Here is a 26,188-nt window from a genome sequence, read left to right on the forward strand (position 1 = left end):
CTTACATTTTTTTGATGACACAGTTTTTCAAAGATTTATCAAAGTTCAAATGTTAAATTCCTGTATTTTTAAGTTGTTTACATTAAGTATACAAATACATCTTTGTTGATTTTTTTTACCAATTTTTACGGTGAATATCTCAATACATGTGACCATAAAAACCATCATATGACATATAGAAAATTATGAAATACGTATGACGTATATATAAATTGTGCCAGATAATGTATCATGGATATATGCGTAACAAAACAGCAGTGGACCGTGTGAGTATTTCAAGAGGAGCCAAATCTAACGGACAATTGTCCTGTTTCTTTGGCCGAATAGGTTATGTGGCTACTATTCCTCTTGAGGAACATAGGCGAGTCAATTTTGAATGGTACACAACCATACGGCAATGCGAGCTCTCACACTTCTTGTGAATTTAAAAAATTGTATTATGACTAAATTTAATCCCACTCTTTTTTAAAGTAATGTTTTTATAAATATCTATGTTGGTTTTCATATACCTACTGTTTTTAGCTTTTTGTACTCATTAAAATCAGAAATGATACATTCGGAGTAAAAGCGAGCAATTAGCACAGCAAATTCAAATTAGTGAAATAATTGAGAATACCGATGTGATGTATGCAAATGAAGTGTGGCAAGTGTTCTTTCCTCTTTCGCAGCATGTTTGTCATTAGTTATTTTGTCTTCAATGTGTATACGATGCGCGGTCTCTTTGTGGTTGATTAGTATCAACAGACGAATGAATAAAATAGTATGCCAATTGTATGCATGTTTAATAAAAGAAGAAACAAAAAATTCTACGGCGTGTCCCCTTCCAAAATATGTACCCGCAAAATTAAGAGTCTGATACGATTGTTTATCCAGAATCTTAACATTTTATACCCTATATTCGTAAAGTTAAAGGGTGTATTGTATAAGTCGGAACAGGTAGAAGAAAGTGTTTAGGACCCTATAAAGTATCAAATAAAAACACCACTTAATGGGTAAGGGGTCGTGACGATGTCACCTTCAACTAACAAGAGTTCTAAATTATTTCTTTCACTTTCTTAAACGTTTTTATTCGGCCCGCTTTAGCAAAGTATTTATCAATCAATATATATATTTTCATTGGGAAGGCAAAGACGATTTGGTTACTGTCTGCCTTTCTTAATTATATACAAAATTTTTCTAGAAATTTAAAAAAAATATGTGTAGTTATACATTGGAAATTCAACACACATTTTTTATGGGACAAACATTTTTAATTTGGGAATGCCTTCAAAATCTTTTGGAAATACTTTTGAATGGAGCATCGGATTTTAACTAATGAGTACTCTTTCGATGTGTATTTTCATTAAAAAAATCTATGCTAATTACTTTGGACATTTATTACCACCAGCTTCAACAGCTTAAATTTTCTTAAGCTTCGCTTTTACATTTTCAAGACCTTTCTGCGCGACGCAGGGTGCCACGCCCAATCTAACCCCCACTCTAACGCCCATAACTCTGCAACCTGTCTAGCGCAAACATTTTTGAAGATTTTGTAAAAATGTAAGTTAGAACAAGAAAAACGCTATAGTCGATGGCCTCGACAATAAGACACCCGTTACTCAGGTTACGGGAGTGCGAGAAGATTGGATATATGCTTAAAGCAACTCTGCTTTTTTTTAACTAACACACCTAGCCAGACCCCACCCGGCGGCACCTATCTTCTTCTTTTATAGCGCCCCAGCGGCTTTGTGGCGTATTAGTGAAAGCAGCTATTTTGCTTGTGTGTTGTGCAATTTTGATTGAATTGCAAAATATTAATTATTATTTGAATAAAATTTGTTTATGACTGGCCAATAATTTTTGGCATGTAGATGGGCATTGATAATAAGAACAAACTTTCATTTAAATTTATACAAAATATTAAAAAAAGTGGGCGCTAGACGGTTTTTAGTGTTCTAGTTGTTTCTAAGCGTTAGAGTAGGCGTGGCACTGCTGAATCAAACTTGCGCTGCGCAAGAAGCCCAAGAACCCGCGTGTCAAGTCCCAACATTCTAGTTCTTATAGTTTCCGAGATCCTGATCAAGAATATATATACTTTATGGGGTCGGAAACGCCCACGTTATTTAACAATTTGTAAAAATTTAAATAAGAGTTATATACATGCCAAGGGAGGAGAAAATCTGAGGAGAAAAAATTGACTCAAGATTTGTCCCAACACACCCATCTTCCCTAATTTCAAATAAATCTAAATTTTTAAGTTAAAATAATGATATATAATTATATTTCTTAAATAGGTCATGGAGGCGTTAATCAACTAGGAGGCGTATTTGTTAACGGGCGGCCACTACCCGATGTCGTTCGTCAGCGTATTGTGGAGCTCGCGCACAATGGTGTCCGCCCATGTGACATATCACGTCAGTTACGCGTGAGCCATGGTTGTGTGTCTAAGATACTATCAAGGTAATTAAGCAATAAAAAGAACCGATTTTTAATAGCATATAACTTATAGAGGCATCAAAATATAGGGGAGCCTTAGGCATTGTGGCGAGAAAGATATTTGCCCCCAGATATGTCATAAAAGGGTATACTAGATTCGTCGGAAAAAATGTAACGGGTACAATAGGTATTAGGTTTGACCCCATAAAGTTTATCTATTCTTGATAACCAACACTAGCCGAGTCGATCTAGCCATGTCCGTCTGTCAATAAAAGCTACACTATTGGTATTAAACATTCATATACAAGAGATTCCAGCGCACTTTGTCTCAGCAAAGTGCGGACTTGACTAGATCGACTCGGCTAGCAATGCTGATCCAGAATACATATACTTTATGTCAGTCGGAGATGCTTCCTTCTACTTGTTACATACTTTTCCCCGAATATTGTATTCTTTTAATCTACGAGTAACGTGTATAACAAAGAAGAGAGCTATATTCGAGTGCCTAGACTATCAGAAGATACCAGTTACTCAGTTATAGGGAGAAAAAGAGAGATGAAGACGTACAAGCAGCAAAGCGAGATTGTAATTTAAGCGTTATGGGCGTTTGTTGGCGTCAGATCGGGCTTGCCAAACTTTTTTTAAGCCAATCGATGGGTATTGACGAGAAAAATACAGAGTGGGCGTGGTAAACTTTTTTTATTGACGAGACAAATGCATTTCAGTTAAAATGTTTTTTCTAGCATGCAAATTGTGGGCGCCAAAGTTTCGAGCGGTATGTGGCCGTTTGAGTGGGCGCGGCATATTCGCGTAACAAACTTGCCTACCGTACAAAGCTAAGGAATCTAAATCTGAAGTCCCTTTGTTCTATCTTTGATAGTTTCCGAGATATCAGTGCTTAAACTTTTTTTAAGTTTGTGGGCATTAGAGTGGGTGTGGCAACATTTTTCTTAGGTTGATCCATTGGTATTGACGGGAGAAATACCTTTCTGTTAAAATGCTGATCAAAAATATATGTACTTTATGGGGTCGGAGACGATTCCTTCTACCCGTTACACACTTTTCCCCTACAAGTTACGGGTATAATAACGTTGTTCCATATTCTTTAAACTATCGTATTTAGACAAAATCCGTGTAAAAAACCGTGCAGAGTATTATAAAATATCTTTTCAACGACTTGTAGCACAGTCCTGTAGCTTTGGTGGTTCAAAAGCTACAGCCTTTTAAAATTTATGCAGCTGTTTTCGCGCTTACTAATGGGTTTTTCCAAAAGTGGTAAAACTAAAGTTTCTTATATGCAGCTATCTGACACCATATAAAATTTCCAGGACGCTAAAACAAAGTTTTGGCACAAACACACAAACTGAAGAGCAATAACATTCTCGCACACTCTCTTGGTGCGCTTAGTCACTACGTGGACTGTCGTGCAGAGTGGTAGTAGTCCGATTTGTATCAAATTTTATTCGCAATTCTGAAGTATTAAAAAAACAGCTATATACCGGAGTAGAAGAGAAGAAAAATAACAAAGCTTTAAATATATACCCATTAATTATCCGATTGTTCCTATGGCAGCTATATAGACTATATGATATAGCTCGATTTTTTATTTTAACTCGAAGTTCTGAAAAAGTACAAATAATAAAATTTCTAAGAGTAGAAGATAATATGTCCAAAAACACAGAAGTCGAAGGCCTCAACTATCAGATACCCCTTACTCAGCTAAAGGATGCAAATCGAGATTTTAAAGCGCCACCTAACCGCGATTTCAATGTATGGTAATATGGGCAGCAATCAGATTGAAGGGTTGTGGGCGTTTTGGGCGGTTTGTGGGCGTGGCATATTCGCCTAACAAACTTGCGCTGCGTACGATAAGAAATCTGTATCTGAAATTTAAACCCTCTAGCTCTAGTTTCCGAGATGTCAGCGTTCACACGGACAAACGGACATGGCTAGATCGACTCGGCTAGTTATTCTAATCTAGAATATATTTACGACTCCTTCTCCCTGTAACATAATTTTCCCCCAACACAATATTCTTTTTTACTCTACGAGTATCGACTACAAAAACTGTTTTTCATTAATTTTCCGGTTGTTTCTTGGGGAGCTATATATAGTTAATATGGTTGTCCGATCGGGCTCGTTCCGACTTATATACTACCTGCAATAAAAACGACTTTTGGGAAGTATTCATTCCGATAGTTGTATACAACTGAGGGACTAGTTCGCGTACAAACGGATAGACAAACATGAATAGATCGACTCGTCTAGTGATGCTGATCCAGAAGTTATACACATTATGGGATCGGAAACGTCTCCTTCACTGCGTTGCAAATTTCTGAAAGAAATTATTAGGTACAAGTGTATATACATATAACCCCGTAAGGTTAAGAGGCCAGTGCTAGAAGAAGTGTTCAGTAATGTTTGTGGCGTCAATAAAATTACGGCATCCGGAAAATTATTTATTTAAAATTTAAACCATATCGTTTGATTTTGTTTAGTTAATAAAATATCCCATGCTTTATTTTCAGATATTACGAGACTGGTAGTTTTAAGGCCGGTGTTATTGGTGGCTCCAAGCCAAAAGTGGCCACCCCGCCGGTAGTAGATGCAATTGCCAACTATAAGCGTGAAAACCCCACGATGTTTGCTTGGGAGATACGAGATCGGCTTTTGGCAGAAGCTATATGCTCCCAGGATAATGTTCCCAGTGTTTCTTCGATAAACCGGTAAGAGCGACATTTCAAAAATTGTAGTCACCATTACGCTTGAAACGTAAGCGCGGATTAGAACGGATATACGCACATCCGTTATGCGCTACGTTAGTATTCCGAAGTTTGTTTGCTGTCATGCTGTTAACATCCGTGTCCGTTTCCTTCAAGCGAAATTCGGATAGAACCCAACATCATGCTGTACTCTGACTTCATATTTTGCCGAACCTTTCATCTAATAAAAATATCTAAGTAGTTTTTAGCGTTCATAATTGTGGCACAATGCTTGACACACGACCACAACAAAAGCCACTTTCCTCTCGAGCATCCGGTGTGGCTTTATTGCCGACAACATCATCGTAGAGTCTTGGCCATGCCACGTGGCACTTCCGACGTCAACACTGCCCCACATTGCTTTTATATACGCACTTCCTTTTTGACCATAATTTATGTTGGTACCGCTCAAAGATGCCGCCGAAAAGAAACTGCAAAAACCTCAAAATTATCGTCTAGTAAATATTAGCTGTACCCTGTAATATACATATTTTCCGTTTGCACAACACATGTAATGTTTAAGTACTAAAGGCTTGTCAAAAACTTTAATCATTATGTTTATACCCGTTATGTCCGTCTGTCTGCCTGTCTGTCCGTTCGTATGAACGCTGAGATCTCGGGACCTAAAAAATACTAGAAAATTTGGATTTGTCATGCAGGTCCTTGAGGTTCTGAGACAACGCTAGTTGGCTTCAGCAGGGTGCCACGCCCACTCCAATGCCCACAAACGGCCATACGCCCACGGTAAAACCTGTCTAGCGCCAACATTTTTGAAGATTTTGTAAAAGTGCTAATGGAATTTTGTTTTGGTTATGAATATCTAAATGTCGGAAAGTATGTTACAGGTAGAAGGAAGCCTTTCCGACCCCATAAAGTATTTATATTCTTGTTCAGAATCGCTAGCCTAGTCGATCTAGCCGTGTCCGTCTGTCCGTATGAACGCTGATTCTCGGAAACTAAAAGAGCTATAATGTTGGGACCTGGCATGCAGGTTCTTGGGCTTCTTGCGCAGCGCATGTTTGCTTCAGCAGTGCCCACTCTAACCCCCGCAAACGACTATAACACTAAAACCCGTCTAGCGCTCATATGTTTAAGTATTTAGTAAAAATTAGATCTTGTTCTTATTATAATAACTAAAGTTACTTAAATTGATCTGTTTAACGTCATTTTTATATTTGCAAGACCTTAACATTGAGTGTGGATACGCGCAAAAAAGATCAATGCTCGGGCAACGTTAGTTGTACTGATAAATGTGTCCCTTTTTGTTGATTAATAACTTTCAAATGTGAAATTTTACAACAATGTGTTGTATGTTAAAAGTTTAAGAATCTCAATGGCTAAACAGTCTAAAGCTTAAACTAAAATTGTAAGAGCCGGTTTGAAGAATTAAATAAAGCTTTAAAAAATTGGAATAAAAACTTTTGCGCATAATTTTTAAATTATGGTATTTAGACAAATCATGTTAGGAAGGCGTACACAGTTTTTCAAAATTCCTTTCCAACGACATATAGCACAAGACTTTTGAGCGGAACATCGAATTTTAATTTTTAACGAGGTGCCATCCGACGCGCATTGTCAGCAGGAACCCAAAAAGTCTAATGAAATGGCCCACGCACCGTTTTTGCTCAAGTTTTTTTATAAAAACTTCTTTTAGTTAAACACGCGGACGAGAAAATGGTTCTTAATGTTCTTTCTTGAAACTCTATCAACTAATCAAATGTCATGTCAGAAAATGAGTTGAACGCAAAGGAGTTTAGATAAAAATAGTGTGATTGAAGTAAGCAAATGACAAGGGCATTATGAAAATAGTAATCGTCTCGCTGGCAGATATATGTTTGCATGCAAATTATCAATAGTTAATGGCGTGTATAACCATCAGAAAGGTTCAAATGTCGTACCGCACTTGTTTGGTACTCTTAACTATACCGATCACAGCGTGGTTGCAGCTAAAAAAATTAAATTAGAATTGGAGTTCTCAACCGCACCCGACACGTGCTACCATTCTTAATCAATTCGATTCGTGTTTCTACTAGGTCCCGGAATACTTTACGAATGCCAAAACTGACATGTGACCGATGATAATGCAAAAGTCGCGGCGAGCAGGGTAATTCATGGTATAATCAGCAAGAACATTTCATAATGCGACAATGTGTGATGTGATGGCACTTGAGCGATGATTAGGGTGGTGGTGATTCAATCGGATCAAAATCGCCCGTACGAGGGCGGTAGGAATCCCCATGTACTGATTCCCAGGAGACTGACACTTAATAAAGTGACTTTCATAGCACTCAACCAATTTTAGTTTTCAGCCCTCGCCTGAAACACATTCAAATGTATCTACACATTTATACAAAAGAACATGCAGCGGGTAGTACTTGCCTCGCATCCCAAACATATGTCTCAATTGTGTGCACTGTCCAAATATCCAATTGCTCATCCCGTCTCCAAACTGGTACTCAAAAAAATCAGAGACTGTTGTCATCAGGGCATGATTTGGGGGGAATTGACTTCTGGCCCTGCAACCCTCTGAAGCATATGGTGTTCCTACCAATCTTAAAAGCAACCTGTCAAATGTACTTACATAATGCATTTGGGGACTCCAGGTAGTTAAATAATTCCTCAAAGGCGCATTAGGTCGCCTCAATGTGTAATTTGTAATGTAAATGATATAGCATTGCAGCTAAAACGAAATGCAATTTTAAGTCAATCTACTTGATATAGCTTTCAGGACTCGGTAAAATTGTGTTACTAAATCTCCGACTGTCTCAGGGACGGTTACATTGAAAACCAATCAAAAGATAGTTCGGTGTTACATAATCTACAGATTTTTGTATGTGTTTGATTGGTTTCACGTCGTCTACTTATTTTTAGAACGGTTTCAGTGAGTCCTCTGAATATTTCTTATGTATGTCGATTAAATGTACTACAATTTTGACGACTTTCAATTAGTTAATTCGCTTAAAATAATTACTATCAAGCTTATAAGTTTCCGTCAATCTGTAAAGATTTTAAAGTAGTTAATTCGATTAAAATAATTACGAACGAGCATATAAGTTCCCGTCAACTTGTAATGATTTTTCACATTTTTAAATTTCAGCATTGTAAGGAACAAGGCCGCCGAGAAGGCGAAACACGTACATCATCACCAACAGCATCATGTGCCACAGGGCCTCGGTGGCGGCCACATGGCCACAGAAAGTCTCGATAGCAGCACAGGAACGAACGGCGAACCGCAGCCCCCGGGTGGTGGAACCAGCAATAGCAGCGCTAATTCGGCAAACACAAACGCTTCTGCGGCGGCGATTGCGACGCACGCATCAATACCGACGTCAGGCCCTGATACTGTCCAAGTTTCAGTCGGCCAAATCAATGCGAACAGCAGTGACACGAGCAATGGGAATATCAACTCAACGACTGAACAACGAACGACTGGATATAGCATTAATGGAATTTTAGGAATACAGCATGGACACCATTCTCACAACAATAATAACAACAGTAGCGTCAACAACAACAATAATACAGATCCCACCAATTGTAAACGTAAAAGAATCGAAGCTCATGGTAAGTTTCCTTCGAATCATCGCACTTTTCAAACACAAACTTAATAAGGACACAGGCCAAAATAAATATGTTGCTTATTAGGTCTAAGACTGGTTTTTGATCGCCGTTGCGAATTTTCGCAAAAATGAATTTTTAAAATGCTTTATACATGGACACTGTGAAGCTGTGCGCCTGTTGAAAACGGAGAATTTACATAACTTACTCCTTACTTATTTATTATTCGTCAAGTCCCAGTCGGTTCATTTACATATCAGAACGCAAGGCCAGGCACAGAATATTTTGCTTGGACGCAAACATTATTGCGTGCAAAGGCGAAAAGTCTTGTGGTATCATTAATTCAGATGTCTGGTACCGCATGTCGGGCAGAGCAATTAGATACTATCTTAATTGATTGTGGGGGATGCTGATGTACAGCTTCACCAATATCTTAGATGGATTTTTGATAATAATGCCAAGCTGTCCAAATTATCTATTTCTCAGGAAGTCCCTGTCGGTTTCAATAAATATTCGTTAATGCATAACATTAGCAAGCAATCGCACCCTAGATGAAGAGATTATGAGTCAATGGTACTACACCCAACTGTCTGAGTTTTTACTTTATTTTTTAGAGTTAGATACAATTACCCATGCTATCAGATCATAACAGGACTCCAAAGTCGTGTCATTGAAAGGGTAATAAAAAGTCACATAAAAATCACATTCCACTCATTGCCGATTTTTCTAAAGCGCTCTAAAATTGCTATTTCGGTCGCTTTGGGAATTAACTGCTGTTCACTTGTGGCCAATTTGTTCACATAAAGCAGATCGATGCAGGAAAAGTACCATGAAGTGTGACAAAGGGTTGGTTTCCAAGTGACCTATGTGTGGCCATATGTCAAATTTGATTCAGCATCAACTTCTAAAAGAGCAAAAATAATTTAATTTAAATTTATGATACAAATATAATAATATATTTAATTTACAGTTTTAGCCGATCCTAACACGAAAAATAGAAAATACCGTATGCGGTAAAAAAAAGTAAAATAGAAAATTCCTTATGGGGTCAAAAACGCTTCCTTAAAGTTTGATTCACGTTAAGATGACCGCTTTAGAATTGGAAGACACCTGGAAAACTCGCAAAAAATCACATTATGCTCACATTAGAAACTTAGTCGTAGACAAATGAGAACAAATAAAGGTTTTGAGTGCATGGATTTTCGGTCTTTTTACTGCCTTCTAGTGCTTTTCAGCATGTGAATAAGGGTTAGTAGTTCGACTCCCCCACGTGACAAATTTATCTTTTTTTTTTAAATCTAAAATTTTTTTAAATACAACTTTGGTCTTACAAATTATTTAGAAAAGTTAGAAAAATATTCTTAAAAATGATTCTTCAAAATAATTTAATTTGCCAAACACTACATATACTGAAATTGTCTGAATATAACGGATTTTTAGTTATAGCAAAGAGTTTTTTTTAAAACCACTTTTTGACTATTTTCTCAAAATTGGTTCAAATGATTTTTTTTAAATTTTAATCTCATAGCCCTTGATATTCCTCTATTTTTGATGTATAACACTTTTTGTCATAAAAGTTACGGAGTAGAGAATATTGAGCGATAAAAAATACAACCCCTTTCATTGGGGGTAAGATTGTACATTCGACTAAATAAATCCACTTTCTAAAATGTTCTCATTCGGCACGATGCAATAAAATATACCTTTGATGCGAAAAGCTTAAATATTTTGTAGAAGCGGGCAGAATGAGAACATTTATGTATTTATTTAGTCAAATGTACAAGCATTATTAGTCACAAAAGCCGATATCAGAACTTTTGTATGTTGATGGTGCGTGATCGCCACGACCCCTAACCTCGTTAAGTGGTGTTTTTGGTTGATTTATTATAATTTGGTTAAAACTTTTTTAAGACTGGTCAATAATTTTTTAAATGATATTAAGAACAAACTCTCATTTAAATTTTTTCAAAATAGTAAAAATAGTGGGCGCTAGACAGGTTTTAGTGTTACAGTCGTTTGTGGGCGTTAGAGTGGGCGTGGCGTGCTGAATCAAACTTGCGCCGCGCAGGAAGCACAAGAATCTGTATGCGAAGTCGCAAAATTCTAAGTCTTAAGTTTCCGAGATCTCAGCGTTCATACGGACAGACGGACATGGCAAGTGATGCTGATCAATAACATATATACTTTATGGGGTCGGAAACGCTTCCTTCTACCTGTTACATACTTTCCAAAGAACATGGTATATCCTCTTACTCTACGAGTATCGGGTATAAAAATAAATGGCCGTCTTTACTTAAAAGTTATGAAGTTTATTAGAAATGCCTATTAAACTTGAAGGTCAGATTAAAAACCTATTATAATAATAGAAAAGAATGAAACGTCAAAAATAAGTTAAAAGGGTGTCGGTCTACTTATATTTACATTACCACCAACGCCAAAGTGACTACTAACTCACAAACGCACTTAGGCGGCACGTGACAAACTTGAACGTTACAAAATGCAATGGAAATATTTTGTACAAGCAGGAATATAAATATAATTAGCTGATTAATGTTTAACCAATTTACTTTTTAGATGAGAACCGTGACACAAATATACATTCCGAAGACGACGGCAAACGGCAGCGTATGGGATACAGTGGCGAACAACTTTATCCAAATGTAAGTGTGTAATTTAATTTATGATAGTGGCTCTGAACTACGTGCCTGGCGTTTTTTGTGGCACCCCGTTAAGCTGCTATTTTATTATTACAAAATGTGTTAGATTTTGTTATAAGTCTGTTAAGGACATCGATACTTTATTTTTCTATACGAAGAAGAAAGGATTGCGTCGTTTTGCCTTATTACTACGTCGACTTACATAGTTGCACAATCGCTTCATCGCGTTTTAGGGTTTTGATTAGCTTGATACTATCTATTGTACTGTAATTGATATATATATCGAGTTTATTACCAGATTTCGATTTGAAGAAAAGCTTATAGTTAGGGTTTTTTTGTTGGAAACAAGTGTTTATCTTACTTTTATAATGGATTAGATAGGATTTCAGCACTAATTAAAATTTTTTCGTGTTGTACAAATCTGCAGTGATGGTCCGATCATACCGAGTAATACACCTTTTAAAAGGTATTGCAAAAACAAAAGACAGCTTATCAAGAATTTAATTATTTAAATTATAAGTCAAAATTTATAAAATTTGAGCTATTGGGCCCGGTTGGGACAAATGGCCCAGGGTATTAGCCAAGTTTAATTCTTACTGAGAATACGCGTCAAATGACACCTCATTTGTTAAAATCCAGTGCTATGTTCAAAAGTTTTTCCAAGAACAAGACTTTGGGGACTGCATTTAATCACTGTAAACGTACAGCGGCGCCATTCAATTTTTCGTTTGGTTATAAATCGTATGTGGTAATCCAACATTTAATAGATGATTTTTAAGCCTCCAAAATGAGAAACACGGAAAACGCCTCACAGAATCATAAGCATCAAATCGATTTTAACCAAACGAAACAATGAATTTTTAACAATACTATTTTTTTATGTTTTAATTCAATGTATTTTTCATAAAATTTCTTTCGGTACTCCTGAGGTTCTTCGAAAAGTCCTTCAATTGGCAAATATTTGTATTGGATCTTGCTTAATCCCAACGTTTTAGCTTTTATAGTTTTATAGGGGCATGGTTGATCGTCTCGTCTAGTGATGCTGACTAAAAATATAAGGTCGGATACGTACCCTTCACTGTGTTAAAAGCCGACTTAAATCATGCCTGATTCTTTATATAATTAAAGTACCAAAATAAAGTCAAAAATATATAACTTCTTGTTTTCCAAGATATGGTCAGGGAAGTGGTGTATCAAGGATGAGCACAAGCTGCTTGCCGAGCTAGGCAATTTGACAACAGGCACCGGAAACTGCGCAGCATCATATTATGAGGCTCCAAACGGATTTACTTCAAACTCGATATCTGGATCTGGCCCGGGCCCGACACCGTCTAGCAGTGATACGTCTATGTTGTACGATAGTATTTCAACGATTTCGCAAACTCAAAGCTCACTTTATACACCGACAATAGGGCCATCAATTGGTAAGTCACCCGTCCAATTATAAAATAAGGTGTTTGTATTCTTAATTTTTTTTTGTAACTTTTATTTGTTATAATTTAATAACCTTCCTTTAAATATAGTATATCTATTTATTTTCCTTTAAATTTATTTTCCTTTGTAAACTTAACCGATGTAGGAGGCAGTTCGCTTACACCTCTAGTCCCTATAAGCATGCATGAAATGAAGCTTAGTGCGAATTCAGTGCAGGAACAGACAATCGCTCCTTTTTACACAGGTAAGGAAAGACAGATAGTTATACCGACTATTTAAGGATAAGCACACAACCCCAATTTTTTTCTAAAGATTCGAAAATTGTTAATTGTTTTAATTTATTTTCTTTGGAAACTTTGATTATTTGTCGCCGATATCTTATACTCCCTTATGTTCAAATAAACTGTTATTGTCTTTCAAGAAGCGGTTTAGTATTGGGTGTACTTAAAAAAATTAAAGCCATTAACCTAATTATGGCCACTTTAAATTTGTAATAATACCCGTTACTTGTAGAGTAAAAGTTTACGAGTACACTACATTTGTCAAAAAGTATGTAAAAGATAGATGGAAGCTTCTCAGACCCTATAGGATAGCCGAGTCAAACTAGCCATGTCCGTCCGTCCGTATGAACGCCAAGATCTCGAAAACTACAAAAACTAGAATGTTGGGACTTGGCATCAAGATTCTTGAGGCTCTTGCGCAGCGCAAGTAACACTAAACCTTTTTCTCGAGCACCCACATTTTTGAAGATGTTGTAAAAGTGTAAATTTGATTTTGTCTAGCTTATCAATATCCATCGTCACGCCAAAAATTTGTCAAATTTAGAAGTCTACTATCGTCCCGAGCGACTCCTTGGAACTGCCCTTATATTCTTGATCAGGATCACTAGCCAAGCCGAACCAGCCATATCCGTCCGTATGATAGCTGAGATCTTAAAAACTATAAGAGCTAGAAAGTTGGGATTAGCCACAAAGATTAAAGAGTCTTTGAATGACTGGACCGATTTTAATAACTTTTGACATGTAGATGGGTATTGGTAATAAAAACAAAATTTTATTTAAATTTTTTCAAAATTCAGAAGGGTTAGACGGGTAGTGTTATGGTCGTTAGAGTGGGCGTGGCACCCTGCTGAAATTAACTTGCGCTGCTCAGGAAGTCCTAAAATCTGCATGCCAAGTCCCAACATTCTAGTTCTTGTAGTTTCCGAGATCTCAGCGTTCATACGGACAGACGGACATGACTAGATCCAATCGGCTAGTGATCCTGATTAGGAATATATATACTTTATGGGGTCAGAAACGCTTTCTTCTACCTGTTACATACTTTCCGACGAATCTAGTATAACCTTTTACTCTACGAGTAATGGGTACGCAATACAAATTGCGGTGATATGTATGTTTTAATATAAGTTTAAAGCTTTTTGGCTTGGTTGACTTTATAGGGTCGGAAACGTTTTTTTCTACCTGTTACATACTTGCCGATATAAAATTTTACCACACCTGTGGTTCTGAAATTGTTGTTTACATATTCCATAAACGAATCAATAAGTAGCAATTTTTTACTCTTAGAGTAAAGGGTATCGTGTGTTCGTTGAAAAGTATTAAACAGGTAGAAGAATATTTTGTATTGATGCGTGCCCGACGGAATTTCCTTCTTCTGGCGGTATTAACGGTATGATTAATTTAAGAAAATCACTATTTTTATTCGCCAATTTGTTATTTATTTTCATACTGGTCAAACAACTATAACACGCTTTACACAAATATTTTGTAACAAGTTCATTTACAGGGGTGGTCAAAAGTATTTTCACAAAACAAAAGTTAAATATACTCATAATTTGAACTTACTTTTTGTTAACTTTGGCCTCAATGGAAAGGTAACTTAAATGATACAATACATTTCTTAACTCATTCAGTACTTATTGAAAAGGACGATTTTGTGTAAACATCTACTTTTTAAACTTTTTTCCTCGATTTGAAAACTTATATTTTTTGATGCAAAAAGTTTCTTTAAAAAAAAAAAATAATAGTAACTGCAAAAAGAATTTTTCAAAAATCATTTTGCTTATATTTTTTTTGATTTTTTGAAAATGTTTAGAAACATGAATTTTAGCCATATGTTTCTTTTTTTCATAAAAATTTTTTTCAACATTGTCACCTTAAAAAAGTCATAAAAAATATAAGCAAAATGATTTTTGAATGTATTGTATCATTCAAACGGCATTTAAATTACCTTTCCATTGATGCCAAAGTTAACAAGAAGTAAGTTCAAATTATGAGTATATTTAACTTTTGTTTTGTGAAAATACTTTTGACCACCCCTGTATGTAAAAAAATAACAAAAATATTTAAAGTCACACTAAAGATAAAAAATCTTATCTGTGGGAACACCGTTCAAAAATCAGGAATATTTTGTATCCTTTATGCTTACGCGATTGTTTTTTAAAATTTGTATCCCACTTTGTGTCAGGCTGTGTTATAAATATTCATAAACATATCAAAAAATTTTGAATTCATCATCATGTTCACTCCTTCATAAAGGAATTGACCCTAGGTAGCGGCAGGGTGCAATCTCAAAAACAATAGTGTGGTTGCTTGAAAATCTACCTTGTACTTTCTTTAACAGAGTAATGGATATCTGATCGCTTTTCTATACCGTTCTAACGTGTATGATTTAAATTGTTAAAGCTAAAAAATAAAAAGCATCAACATTTCCTAGCAATAATATGTTTACTGCAAATAATAAAAAAATTACAAATGAAACAAAAGGGGTACCTGATTACCACGAAAACTTAATACCCTTTAATCGCAGTTATTTTGAATTCCTCGGATGACACCATATTTTTAAACCAATTAATTGGTGGTAGTGGGAGTTTAATAAATGAGCATATAGAAATTAGCGATATCTTTTAATTTTTTTGCATATATATGTATTAGCTCTAGCATTTGACGGGAACTACTCATCAATCTCTAGCCTGGAAAATGGCACCTCATCAGTCGGACAAGTAAACATTGATGTTCCAGAAAGCTCCGATCCGGCTAACCCTTGCACGATGAGTACAAGGATTGTGCAAGACCACTCGGAAGGTAATAGTAACCATGTTAAGGAGCCGCAGACGAACAGTGATGGGGGCAGAGAGGAAAACAATAAGGAGTCTGACAAACACAATCCCAATTCGGAATCCAGTGATCATATTTCTTTGCCACACCTACATCATATGGCAGAAGATCAATTGATCAGAGGAAACAGACGCCCTCATTTAGGCACCATCACGCACCCTTCTTCTCTAATACTCCTGCAGCCGTCAACCTCATCACTTAGTGGCCACGACGATCGGTTAGACATTGAACCAAATCTACGTAATAATGTAGGCCTTTATTCAACACCTACAGTGCTACCAAGTTTTAATCACTACTCCGCAGGCAAGTTGAAAATATTTGTGAGCAACGCAAATGAGAAAAGTATTCCATGACTTTCTAATACCTGCACTATTATCTTTTGCACTAAGCCGGTGATGGGTACTAAAATCAATATAATCGAAAAAGATAAAAATTACATTGCCGTAAATACATGTATGATATTTACGTCCCCGGTTGAGACTGAACCAATAAGAATCATGTTCGGCGTCGAAAGCCCAGTACCTAAAGTTAAGCTTCAGAACGGGCCCAAAGTCGATTGTCACAAAAGTTTTTTTCGAGCCGAATGTGGTTGGTGTTCTAAAGTACATCTATATAAATTCCAAGCAACTTTGGTTGGCAGAGACTAGTGTGAAATACCAATGCTTTACTTTTCGAGTTGATGAAACAAATGAATTAATTTGTAACACAGATATGATAATAACTCACTGCTGTTCAAAAAAAGATTAAATGATTCAAATATTTAAAAATAAATAAATTCAAAAGAATTGCGAGGGGACATATTTGAAAAAGGCAGTAAACAACAAGAGAAAACACTATAGTCGACGCCATCGCCTATCAGATAACCGTTACTCAGCTAAAGTTAGCTCGAATGCTCAACACACAGAAGCGCACCCTAGCGTTTATTCCTACTTCATTAACACGCCACCTAGCTTTCATTCCTATATAGGAGGCGTGTTAATAAAATGTCTTAAATAGCTGATTTGCTGCATGAATATATCTCCATTCCTGTCGCACTCTACTGCTTATTATTTTTTATTGTTTATTGTTAATAAATGGTCCGATTTTAAAAATGGAGTGTAGCTATTGATAATACCCATTAAAATTAATATTATTATTAATAATTTGCGAGCGTTAGAGTGCCTCCTGAAATTTACTTGCGGTGCAGTTCTCAACATTCATACGGACGGACAGACTGTCATCGTGATCAAGAATATATATGCTTTATGGGGTCAGAAACGCTTTCTTCTACCTGTTTTACACGTACCGACGAATATAATTTACCTTTTTACTCTACGGTGATGGGTATACAAATTTTGATAACACCTTTCTGAATAAATTTTGCTTACGCCACTGCGTCATGAGAAATTATATCGAAATTAGTTTAAAGTCAGTTTTGTTAATAGTCAATTGTTTTCCCTCCGTATTATAATCAAAGCAAACAACAATGGGGTCAATCCAGTTTAATCAGTTTTTTGGCTATTAGTGGCTATAAAAATGGCAACGTTTTTGCAGGAACAGCTAATGTTTCGTGTTTACTTGAATTATGCAAAAACCATGCAACCTCAATCTTTAAAAAAAATAATATGATTAGTAATTTAATTTCATAGGACCATTTACAGACTATCGGGAGTGCCACAGAAATCGCAGATCGCTAAATGGGGGTAGTTTCTAATGTGCATCAATACAAAATGTACACAACGTAGCGTTGAAGTTTTTGTGGCACCATTGTTTATGTAAGTCTATACAAGTCTTCCCTATATATAAATAGATGACTTTTGCAGTTGTGTCATTTGACTTCTTTCGAGGTGAATCAAATCTTTGGAATCGCTTAGGACAATGAGTCTCCATCACAAAAGCAAAGACCAAAAAATAGTTGCCTTCGTTTCTTAATATTGCTAGTTAAACCAGGAATAATAGTTTTGTATCCAAAAGAATTCAAATTTCTTCAAGCTATAATAACTATTTAAAACCTAATTAATAACTAAAAATTAGTTACAAATTACATTTTGTGACTAGAGCTTCGACTTAATTTATATTGTTAGCATCAGCACTAGGAAGGTAATTGATAATTTGTTCACAAATATGTTTACTTACTCGAATGTATTTTAATTTTTCTCCGGAACATTTAATACTAAATGTTTTGTGTGTTGAGTTTCGCTAGCTATTTTACATAGTTCAGAGGTTAAGTCGTTAAATTAGACCAGATTATCTAGTTACAATTATTTGTATATTTTTATAATTCTTATTAAATTATTATTTTTGGTGCCTACGAATAGTAAATATGTATGCATAAGTTTGTATTTTACATGGATATATTTTTTATTTTATTTACCTACGGTACTTTACATTTTTTAATCTATTCTCGTATTTAGCTTGACTTACAGTTAACAGTAACATTTTAACATTTTTCTTCAATTGCAGGCTGTAGCTCAGTTGTGCCCAGTACAGATTACGCCTACAACCCCGCCTATACACAATATGGTGGCGCATACGGATCCTATGGCTATGGGGCTGGCGGCGGCTTGATAAGTAAGTAGCAAATATTAACTTGTTAAGTAAGTAATACAAATTGTTTTTTCTTAAATAAAGTACAATATGCAACTCCCTTGCTTTTATAATTGTTAGATTCCTAAAATCCAGCCACGTGTTTTGTGGTAAACATTATTTGCGTTAACAAAGATATCTGAAAACAAAAGAAACGCTATAGTCGACGGCTCCGACTATCAGACACCCGTTACTTAGCTAGCAAAAAGCGCAACCTATCGTTCATTCCTATCGGCTTTATACGATTTTTCACTAACACGACACATAACGTGAAACGTAGGAAGCCCAGTGAAATTTCGTAAGCCCCCGATTTTCTGTAAGAATATATATATGTATATATATCTCGCATTTTGAGCCGGCTAACTATTTATTACTTTTTGGTTATAACTTGCAAATGCATGGTCCGATTTGAATAATTGTTGGCATGTGGATGGGTATTGATAATAGTAACCAAATCGCATTTAGACTGGTTTTAGTGTTATGGTCGTTTGTAGGCGTTAGAGTGGGGGTGACACCCTAGTGAAACAAACTTGCCCTGCGCAGGAAGCCCAAGAATCTGCATGCCAAGTCCCAACATTCTAGCTCTTATAGTTTATACGGGCAGAGGGTCATACCTAGATCGACTCGGCTAGTGATCCTGATCAAGAATATATATACCTTATTGGGTCGAAAACGTCGAAAAAAAAACGGTACCTGTAACATACTTTCCGACGAATCTCGTATACCATCTTGCTCTACAAGTAACGTGTATAAATATAAACGATACTACGCATTTTTAAGTAAAAGAAATCCGCTGGTAACGTAGAAATGTTCAAAATGTTGCAGAATTATATTCCTTTTAAACGCAGTATCGTTTGTATTTGTCAGTAGGAATTTGTTGGCTTTAAACCAATCTCATGATTATCTTAAAAGTTATGACTAACTAAGCTAAACAGTTTTTGGCATAGTTCATGGTAAAGCTACTTTCCGGTAGGTGGCTTGGCGCTGGCATCGGTACGTGTGTGCCGCGTAAATAGAAATGCCCTGAAATGCCTCCCTGGCAATTATTAAAAAGCCTGTATAACCGAATGTATCTGAACAAATTGCTTGTGAAAATCTTGCTCTCTTTGAAACTAAACACTCCACTACTAGTTTTACCTGAAATTTCCCGAGTTTCCTAAAGTTGGCTTTAAATGTGCATAATTATTTCAGATTCATCATACTACTACGAGAGCGGACAACCTCAGTCGACATTAACGCCAGACCTGGTCAGGTCCCCTTTAGCTGCAACTCGGGCAAACTCCCTAGCATCCGCTGCTTCGCCAGGAAGTGGAAGTGCGTGCACAAAATCAGAATCCTCAGACATTTTTCTTGTTTAATGCTGGTTCTTAGGCACTAGGAGCATAATTTACTGACTAAATTAAATTATATCAACATTTGAAGTACTATGATTTCTTGTTTAAGAGGTATACTTCTTTTTGTTATTGCATTTAAAGTCTGTTTATGTAAATATCCACCTTATACCACCAACTTAAAAACAAAGAAAATCAATTAATGCAAGTCAAAAACAAACCAGTTTTATGCATGTAAGCAAGTTTAAGTGGGAAGAATCTCTCATTTTTCCCAACAATTTGCAATTATATTTAAAAATGTAACTAGAAAATTTTCAAAACTAATTATCCTGCGTTCTTTGCTCTCCGTGTAATAAAGGGATTTTGCAATAAGTACATAAGTACATTTAAACATGCTTACGTACGTATGTAGAACAAAATCTCGAACAGCTAGAATGATATAAAGTGTTTATTTATCGGGGGGGTGACAGATACCGCGGAGCTCTGAATGGGGGTGGGTTTCTTATGTGCATCAATACAAATTCTACGCCGAGCGATTTCTGTGGCACCCCCGCATTAAAGGATTTTGTATATAACAAAAATTTTTATACAAACATGCATTTATGGATCAATTTAAGTTAAAACTTTAGGAGGCTTACAAAAATATCGAAAGAAGTGAAGTATTTGAAATATTACAAAAATAGTATACTACTCTCATACATACGAAACCAAAATGTCCATTAAGGCGATATTCAACCAAAAACATTGAAACAAAAGTTTTTAAAACTTTTAAAATATTTATTTCCATTAACTTTTCATTATTCATAATTTTTCAATAATAATTAATGTAAAAATGTATATAATTAAATGATTCTTATAAAATATTATCAGGCTACATAATGCACTAAGATTTTAAGTTCAAAAGAATGTGCACAACAATAAAATGTTGCACATTTCTTAAAATGTTGTGTAGAGTTAATAAATACCACAAAATTTATACAGCGCGCACTAAGCCACGGACTGTATTAAATTAGTTTACAAATAATTTATAACCTAGCCCGAGTTGAAACTAATCACAACTTGTTGGCAAACCCATATTTTATTTGTAGGCAAATTTGAGTAAGAATATTATATAATTTGTGTTAGTATTAGTATTGCAATGTTTTATCGACTTAGCGAACTTCATGAAATACTTTTCCCTTCAAATAGATAAATAAATTACACAGGCCAACAGAAATTTTCGTGCATCCCTAATCGGACTAAAATTATTACAAGCAATTATAAATTTTGTGGGAAAACAAAATGTAATTTTAATATGAACCATAATATAAAAAAGTTTGGACTCAAACTTCTTCAACATTTACAAATTAATTTTTGAAGGAAAATAAAATTGCCTTGTGGCCTACATAGCATACCAAAGTGCGAGTGTAATCCAAGCACAAAGCCTAATTCTCTTGGCCTTTGTAATATACATATCTAACATTAAATATTTTTAATATTTTTGTGTAACAGAATGCCCAAAAATTAATGATAATATGAAGTGTTATTTTTATTTGATACTGGTATTAAAATGCATATATTCTGATCTAAAATACTCTAGTAGATTTCGAAACCAAAATTTCAATTGAATCGTTGAGCTATGTATTTAGGCTAAAACTAGTTTTAAGTTACCGCTTAGTATAAGAAAGCACAAACCAAATTTAAATATATATAGAAATAAATATCTGTGTATCTAAATAAATGATAAAAAACAAGTTTTACTTTAATTTAAAATGTTGTGTTGTTTTTTTTTATCTAAAAGCCAATCTTGCTGCCACAGAAATCTTTTGTGGTTGGTTCCAAATCTTCGAAAAAAACGCATAAGCATCTAATAAGAGTGAGCGAGATGCATTACTGGCTGTAACGTCCGTTTGTAGAATAATTTTATATCTTAAAAACAAACCAGAGATATCGCTATAGTCGACGTCCACGACTACCAGATACGCGTTACTTAACTAAAAGAGGAGATTTGCAAGCAGCAAAGCAGCACACCCCGCAATTGCGCTAAAATGCGAAGAGTTCGTCATTTGACAATAACTTCCTAATGAATGGTCCGATTTAAACAATTTTGGCCACGAAGATAATGCCTAGTACTCACATCGACGAAAACCGCGAGCTAACCATAGGAGTGAGCGAGAGGCAAACTGGCGGCTAAAGCTTTTCGTCGGGTCTGTTTTTCAGCGCGGTACTCAGATAAGCTAAGGAAATACCTGAAAAAATACCAGATTTCGCGAGTGAATTTGCGATGAACGCCGTTAGCCGCGGCCCAAAGAATAAGAAATTTAATCTTTGACGGTGTTCGTGCAGAAGCAGTGGGGGATTTAAAAATTAAAAATGGAAGAAAAACACCAAAAACGGCTAAAGGAGGTCAGTGCAGATGAAAAAGGACGCCTAATCCAAGCTGTTGCCCATTATTGTGGGACTTGACCGAGAGGAAGCAATACCACAACAGGAGCAAATCCGCAGAATAGTTGAAGTGCTGGAGGAGATCCACTAGAGAATCCCAGTGGGAAGGAACATGGTGAGTTGGACTTCGCTATCTACATGGACATCCTGCCGGGTGTGTCCTCGCAAAGAAACAAAGATCTGGCTAAAAAAATTTGGTTGCATTGCACAAATAGAAGTATCTTTTTAGCAAAACCACCAGTAATGTGATCTCCGACGACCTCTCCATTAGGACTCCGTACACCACCACCACCAGCTACTTGGCAGCTTAAGCGGAGCTGGAGGACCCGCTGGCTTCTATAGGGGGGAGGAAAATAGGGCGCCCGCTAAGTAACAGTTTGAGAAGCCATAAGCAACAACCACTGCCAGGATGCTAGGCGACTTCCTGCAGCATCAGCGGATCAACCCCGTTCCCAATTCGGCTCCCACTTTCTCATGGTCCAATATGCCTATTGGGACTCGGAGCTGGACTCCGGTGGCGCGGGAAGGATGGCGAAGCACCCGTGGAACGAGAAAGATGCTTTAAACTACTAATTTACATAAATAAAAACTTTCGTTGAACATTCCATTTATTTTAATTTTAATTTCTTTGTGTACCAGCAGATTCCTCCTTTTTCTCCCATTGATTTGATTTCAGTTTGGCAACAAACCCAGCTGCTTGACAGTAAGACCATGCCACATGCATCGCGGGTGAACTTTGAAAACTTCGGTCACACTACAAAGAATACGATTTTTCGACTACTGAAACTCTTCCTGTCGGTCAAGTTTCACAAAAATGGGCAACAGCTTGGATTAGGCGTCCTTTTTCATCTGCACTGACCACCTCTAGCCGTGTTTGGTGTTTTTTTTTCCATTTTTAATATTTAAAGCCCCCACCGCTTCTGAACGAACACCGTCAAAGATTAAATTTCTTTTTCTTTGGGCCGCAGCTAACGGTGTTCATCGAAAATTCACTCCCGAAATCTGGTATTTTTTCTGGTATTTCCTAAGCTTATCTGAGTACCGCGCTGAAAAACGGACCTCACTCCTATGGCTAGCTCGCGGTTTTCGTCGATGTGAGTACTAGGCTTAAACGGAAAACAAATCAATTGGAGCAATTTAAAAAAGACGAGTCTGCTGGTGCACAAAGAAATTAAAATAAAAATAAATTACATTTTCAACGAATGTTTTATTTATGTAAATTAGAAGTTTAAGGCTTCCTTCTCGTCCCACGGATGCTTCGTAATCTTTCCGCGCCATCTGTAGTCCAGCTCCTAGCTGGCCAATAATGGCTGGTGATGGCTCCTCCAGCTGACCCTTAGCGGGCGACCTTATTTTCTCCTTCCTATAGAAGCCGGCGCGTCCTCCATCTCCAAGTAGCTGGTGGAGGTGGAGTCCTTAATGGAGAGCCTGTCGGAGATCGAGCGAAGTCCCATGTTCCTTCCCACTGGGATTCTCTAGTGGATCTCCTCCAGCGCTTCAACTATTCTGCGTATTTGACCCGTTGTGGTATTGCTTCCAGTCGGTCAAGTCCCACAATAATGGGCAACAGCTTGGATTAGGCGTCCTATTTCATCTGCACTGACATCCTGCTTTTACAAAGAATAAGATTTTTCGACTAGTGAAACTCTTAGCCGATCTGAGTACTAGGCCTTAGTCCTTTCCGTTCTTACTTTAAGAACATTTTATTTATTCCGCCAACGGAATACCTTTACTGGCTACTTATGCAATTCAAAAAACTTATCTTACCTACTAAAATTTAGAAAATAATTGACTAACCTATGCTTACAAATTGATTTTTTTGAGAAGTAGTCAGTGCATATCAATTGAAAGTGCGTTAGACTCATATAAAGCCCTATAGAGGGGCTTATTTTGGGAATAATTTGTCCGCCGCAGCTCGAGAAAAAAGGGATAAAAATTCCGAAGTTGTCCAGACGGAGAGTGAAATCCAACTTTCGGGAGTAGTTCCGGACAGTCGATACTACCATTCACCGAATCAGAGATGGAGCAAATGGCGAGGATACTTCTACGATGCGCAAGGGATGGTAGGTGAACAAGCCTAGATTCCTGGTGATATGAAGGGACAGGGTTTAACAACGTTAGGGGCAACAAAGCGAATTTCAGAAATTGTTTCTGTAGTCGTTCTATTCTATTTACATGAGTGGTAGTGAAGGGATTCCAAATAAGAGCTGCATATTCTAGTTTAGATCGGACAAATGCAAAATAAGCCGCAAGTCTGGTGTTTTGAAATTATTGGGTTTTCGAATTGAACTGATTTAAGAACCACGTGCTAAATATAAACTATTTTGTTCTTGTTTTGAGAACAATTTTGATTTAACCAAAATTTATTAACAGACTCAACTGGATTACATCACAATCGTTCTCATTTTAAGAACATTTCAACTCAAATAAAAACGTTAGAATTCTCTCTGTGTATGACAGAAAGGTGTTACAATTGCTTCAAAGCGTAAAAATGGTTAAACATTTTGAAAATTCCCGTGGCGTCACTGTTGATCCATAAACGTCCCTATTATTGTGCAGAGGGTATAAGTTAAATTTTCACTTTTAAGAGCACTTTGTAGATACCTTTCGTTTCATAAAAGTGTTTTTACACTTTATCGAATTGGCAAACAATTCGATTACTCTAAAATAGCATTTAGCTTCAGCAAGCCGAATTTATTATACCCTCGCAGGACTAAAAAATAATTACAGAAATATTAAAAAATTGTTTCATTTTAATGTTTACCGAAAACTAAATATAACGGTTTTGTATTATTTTGACATTAATTATCCGAACGTTCCTATTACAGCTATCTGATAAAGTAGTCTGATTTGTATACCCTTGCAGAGGGTAAGCTGAGATGGACTTGGCGCAGAGTCCACCTCAAAATCAGCCCCAGGCAATTGCAGAAGTCAGGACAACTGTTTAAAATTCTGATACCACTGTGGCGCAAAAGGCCACCAAGCGAGGAGCAGCAAAGCAATGGCTTGCTGCCTGCTCTGTAAGCACAAAAAATAGAAAGACTGCGACCACCCAACAAAGCCTACACAACTGAAGGCCTATACAAGGGTTCAAAGGTATATGAAGTTACTTTAAATAAACCTGAGCCACTGTGAGATTGCCCAAAATGTCATTGAGCAAAACGCATCATAGACGAGCAATACAGGAATAACATTTACCGGGACTTGGCATACAGATTCTTGGGATTCCTGCGCAGAGCAAGTTTGTTTCAGCAGGGTGCCACGCCCACACTAACGCCCTCAAACGACTGTAACTTGAAAAAAAAACTCAAGGACTTAAGTGAGGTTTTATTCTTATTATCAATGCCCATCTAAATGAAGAAAATTATTTAAATGTAACACTAAAACCCTTCTAGCGCTCACCTTTTTTAATATTTTGTACAAATTTAAATGAGGTTTTATTCTTATTATCAATGCCCATCTAAGTGACGAAAATTATTGAAATCGGACCTGTCATTAAAAGGTTGTAGCCAAATAATTATTATTTTTAAATTCAATCGAGATTGCACACCACATCTAGCAAATCCGCTGTTTTCACTACGGAGCTATTTGCTAGGTGTGTTAGTAAAAAAAAAACATGAACTGCTTGAGGCAAATCTCCATCCCTCTCGCACTCCCTTAACTTCGGTAACGGGTATCAAATAGTCGAGGCCATCGACTATAGCGATTTCTTTTGTTTTAGTTTCATAACTTAATGACAAAATGGCAGGAGAAAAGCAAAGAAATTTATTTGCGTTATTTTCATTCAGCTGTATTCACTATTACACTATTCATCTCTACAACAAAACGTTTTTGCTGAAGAATTATCTTCCCGCTTAAAAAGTTTTCTTCTTTTAAAGTATATTTGGATCCTTATATTTTAGGATTCAAATGCATTATTCAAC

General features: G+C 36.4%; 1 protein-coding gene across 7 annotated transcripts in view; it reads left to right on the forward strand.

Annotated features, from left to right (window-relative positions):
• The window catches only part of LOC119554677 (paired box protein Pax-5), a 45,692-nt gene extending 24,152 nt beyond the window's left edge, over window positions 1-21,540 (forward strand). For 3 of the 7 annotated variants that reach the window (XM_037865874.1, XM_037865793.1, XM_037865956.1), the window contains 9 exons: window positions 2,274-2,439; window positions 4,944-5,141; window positions 8,275-8,741; window positions 11,310-11,395; window positions 12,564-12,816; window positions 12,972-13,070; window positions 15,763-16,248; window positions 18,388-18,495; window positions 19,702-21,538. In XM_037865874.1, the coding sequence (XP_037721802.1) occupies window positions 2,274-2,439; window positions 4,944-5,141; window positions 8,275-8,741; window positions 11,310-11,395; window positions 12,564-12,816; window positions 12,972-13,070; window positions 15,763-16,248; window positions 18,388-18,495; window positions 19,702-19,868 (2,030 nt within the window). In that variant the 3' untranslated portion in view covers window positions 19,869-21,538. Of the gene's footprint in view, window positions 1-2,273; window positions 2,440-4,943; window positions 5,142-8,274; window positions 8,742-11,309; window positions 11,396-12,563; window positions 12,817-12,971; window positions 13,071-15,762; window positions 16,249-18,387; window positions 18,496-19,701 lie in introns of all 7 variants that reach the window. The other 4 variants (XM_037865716.1, XM_037866034.1, XM_037866114.1 and 1 more) reach the window with 4 other exon arrangements.
• The last annotated feature ends 4,648 nt before the right edge of the window (window positions 21,541-26,188 follow it).

This window comes from Drosophila subpulchrella, chromosome 4 (genome assembly GCF_014743375.2).
Source record: "Drosophila subpulchrella strain 33 F10 #4 breed RU33 chromosome 4, RU_Dsub_v1.1 Primary Assembly, whole genome shotgun sequence".
NCBI lineage: Eukaryota > Metazoa > Arthropoda > Insecta > Diptera > Drosophilidae > Drosophila > Drosophila subpulchrella.